The sequence below is a fragment of the Buceros rhinoceros genome, unplaced genomic scaffold, assembly GCF_000710305.1.
Source record: "Buceros rhinoceros silvestris isolate BGI_N320 unplaced genomic scaffold, ASM71030v1 scaffold39103, whole genome shotgun sequence".
Classification (NCBI taxonomy): domain Eukaryota; kingdom Metazoa; phylum Chordata; class Aves; order Bucerotiformes; family Bucerotidae; genus Buceros; species Buceros rhinoceros.
In genome coordinates, this window is record NW_010402559.1 from 10,296 (window position 1) to 13,787 (window position 3,492).

The 3,492-nt window shown below is 56.4% G+C and overlaps 1 protein-coding gene across 1 annotated transcript in view; it reads left to right on the forward strand.

Annotated features, from left to right (window-relative positions):
- SORD (sorbitol dehydrogenase) overlaps nt 1-3,492 on the forward strand; it is a gene marked incomplete at its 5' end in the record, with an annotated part of 12,527 nt that overhangs the window by 8,616 nt on the left and 419 nt on the right. Inside the window, 2 exons of the mRNA XM_010132672.1 lie at nt 1,219-1,394; nt 2,218-2,339. Of these exons, the coding sequence (XP_010130974.1) occupies nt 1,219-1,394; nt 2,218-2,339 (298 nt within the window). The remainder of the gene's footprint in view (nt 1-1,218; nt 1,395-2,217; nt 2,340-3,492) is intronic.

Consider the following 3,492-nt stretch of genomic DNA (forward strand, 5'->3'; position numbering starts at 1 on the left):
CTGGGCGGTTGTGCCCGCCCCGGACACCCCGAGCCCTCCTGCTGCCGGTGGGGCATGTCCACCACCTGCCCTGGCAGTGAGGAGCACGATGTTCATCGTGTGATGGGCAGGGCAGGTCCTGTGGCCTGGCTTCCTCCCAGTGCTGGGGCTGAGTCAGAGCGGCTCATGTTGGAGCAGTGGCCTCCTTCTCTTTCTCTCTTCCTATGGTATTTTCCACGGCTCACAGCTGTGCCCTGGTGAGAGGGGCATGTTCCTCTTTGTGGTGGGTGGGTGGGTGTGCTGAGTGTGCCCCTGGCAAAGGCATCATGTTCCAAGTCTCCAAGCCTCCTCTGGCAGGACACACTGCTCTGGGTCTAGGAAGTCTTGGCTGTTACAGCACAGTTTCCATCTTTGATCCCGACAACTTTTCCAGGCCAGCCAGAGGCCACCGCTTCAGGGAGGCAAAGACGTGGTTTCTGCCTGGGAAATGCCACTACCCTTCTCTGCTGTCCACCTCCTTATCTCCAGAGGTGTCCTGGTCACCAGTGGTGCCTGGAGAGGGGTGGGTGGCTTCCTTCCAGGGGACATAGAAGAGAAGAGACAAACAGTGGCCAGGGCAGTGCGCTCCATGGCACCAACCACTCTGTGGATCTTCAAAAGATACTTAGAGCGCTGTGAGGATCCCTCTGGCCAGAGTGCCAGGGTACAGCCGTGCTCTCACAGACCTTTGTCATCACCAGCTTTATTGCTGTGCATTAACGGGGTACCTGAGGTCCACCATGTCACCAGATCCACTCCCTTTGGGTTTTTATGGGCTTGACTGCTCATCCACCTGTGACAGAAGCTGCTTGAGAGACGCTCAGCAGCCTCCAGCACTGCTACGAGGAGGGTAAAAGGATGGGAGAGGTCTGTCGCAGCAGGGACACCCTTCGTGTTGACAGCGAACGCATTTGGCAGCTTGCTGGGCTGAAGGCATCTGCTCTCGCCCGGTACCCTTAGAAGTTAATGGTCCTCTGAGCCTGACGTCTCCTGGCAGAAGGGCTTCTCGGTGCTGTGCTGCCCATAGCCAGAGGATTTCTGGGCCATCCTGGAGCTCAGTCAGAGCAACCTTGCCTCTGCCTGGTGCCCTTTGAGAGGTGTCCTTGAGGATGTGAGCAAATCATCTGGAGAGCCAAGGAAGGGAAGTGCAGAAGTGAGTGGTGTCTGCTCCGCTTCTTGACTTGTTTTGTCTTTCCCCAGATTTATCTGCCTCTCGCCTGCAAAAAGCCAAGGAGGTGGGGGCAGATTTCACCATTCAGGTGAAGAACGAGACCCCGCAGGAGGTGGCCTCCAAAGTGGAAAGCCTGCTTGGCTGCATGCCCGAGATAACCGTGGAGTGCACGGGCGTGCAAGCCTGCATCCAGGCCGGCATTTACGTGAGTACCGCTTGTCCCCGAGGTGGGGCGGTGAGGACATTGGCTTTGGGGTTTTGGGGCGCCAGAGTGAATGACAGTGATTTTGCTCCCATAGTGCTTAATTTGAGTGGGCTCGGAGTGAGGGAGAGAAGGTGCTTGTTAGACAAAGAACTAAGAGAGACAGAGGTGTAACGTCTTTGCAGCCACCATGGAGGTGGTTGTTCAACTCCACGCTCAGGTGCTTTTCCGCTTACCAGGAGGCTACAGCAAGACCCTGAAAGCCAAGAGCAGCCACACAGCGGTGTCGGGGAGCTGGTACAAGTAGGGCAGTGTCTTCTGTTAGGTTGAATTTATGTCCAGATGAGGAGAATAATGAAGAAAATTAACTCTGTCAGGAGAAAAAAGTGGTTAAGGAGGGCATGATTTTCTCTCACGAGCTGCCTGGCAGGAGGAGGTGGAGAAGGTAGAGCGGAGTTTCATGGTGACAGGACAGGAGACAACTGGGGCAAGCTGCAGAAAGAGAAATTCCAGTTGCGGCATCAGGCTCTTGGTTTTAAACCTCTGCCACTGAAATCTGAAAGTTCTTGTGGTACTCCTGCCTGCCAGTCCCTTTCCAGAGAGAGGTTTAGATACCAAAATCCTTTGGAGCATTTCAGAATATTGCTTTTTAAGCCTCGTTTATTGCATGTTTCACGCTTAGGGGCTCCTGACATCACCCTGCCTCTCCCCGGGCCTCTCTGCCCTGCCCCGGGCTGTCCTTTGCAGCCGCAAAGCGCGGCGGCGTGTTTCCACAGCCCGCTGTGGTGACTGCAAAACGTGACGTGTCTGTGTGTTCGTTCTCCAGGCCACTCGCTCTGGTGGGACCTTGGTGCTGGTGGGGCTGGGACCCGAGATGGTCACCGTCCCCATCGTGAACGCCGCTGTGCGGGAGGTGGATATCCGGGGGATATTCCGCTACTGCAACACGTGAGTCCGGCACAGCGCGGGCGGGTGCGTCTGCAAGTCTGTCCCTAGGAAGTTCTTGCTTTCCATGAGGAGAGGGGACGTGGAAAAGGCTGGTGTTCCTTACAGCGGGTTGAACTTCACAGCACTCTGACGCACAACCACTGTGGTGCGCACCGGCTGACTCAAGTGTCCTGCCTCGGTTTCTGGATGAGCCCTGCACTGCAAGCTTGACCTTGACACAGCAGCCCAGCTGGCTTGTCCCACCGTCCCGTTTCACGCAGCATTTGGAGTGAAGAAAGGTTTACTCGGTAAACCCTCACCCTGCTGCAAGCAGGCAGGCCAAAATGGAAAAAAAGTCAGCATTAACTTTTATGCCTTCAGCTCTTAGGTGCTGTGCAAAGGGAAGTCCAGGTGCTGAGGGAGTTTTGGAAGAGACGGGCTTGTCTAGGTGTGCTGGCTCACGGCATGACCTCACGGGGAGGAACACTCAGCTTCTAGCTGCTGGGAGGTCTCTTGCACTCTGTGGGCAGGGCTTGAGACCCGGCGTGGCATGTCTGCAGCCTGGTGTCTGCCCTTTAACATGGAGCTGCAGCTTCTTGCTAGTGGAGCAAGAATCTTTGCCTAGTCCCAAGAGGTTGTTTTCCAGGAAGGGGTTAGGAGGTGTAGTGAAGCTCCTTCTTAAAATGAGAAACTCTTCAAGTAGTTCAGGAACTAGGTCAGCTGCTGCCTGCCTTTGAACCCCCGTCACTAAGCTGGCCCATTCAAGAGGAGCAGCAAGGCCAGTCTCTGCGGAGAGGAGGCTGGCGGCTGACAGAGGCTTTTCCTTTCTGCTCCCTGCACCGAGTTGGTGGGTCTGAACCCCACAGCTGCAGGCGGGAGGCGAGGGTGCACGGCAGTGCTGTTTTCCGTTCAGTCTGTCAGGAGTACGGCTGTTCCCTGTGATTTCCACCGACTCGGTCTCTTGTGGGTGGAGAGGGGCCAGCTCCGCATGTAGCTGTGCCTGCCGTCTCGCTGCTCCACAGCGCAGAGCGGTTGGCATTCCCATCTCCCATGCCTGATGCTTGAGGTTCCCCCTCCAGGAGATCATGTGTGGGCAGAACTGCCCTTGGTTGCCCGGGCTGAGGAAATGACTGTGACGAAACGGGCTCCTCCGTGCTCCTTCCCCGGGTCTCCA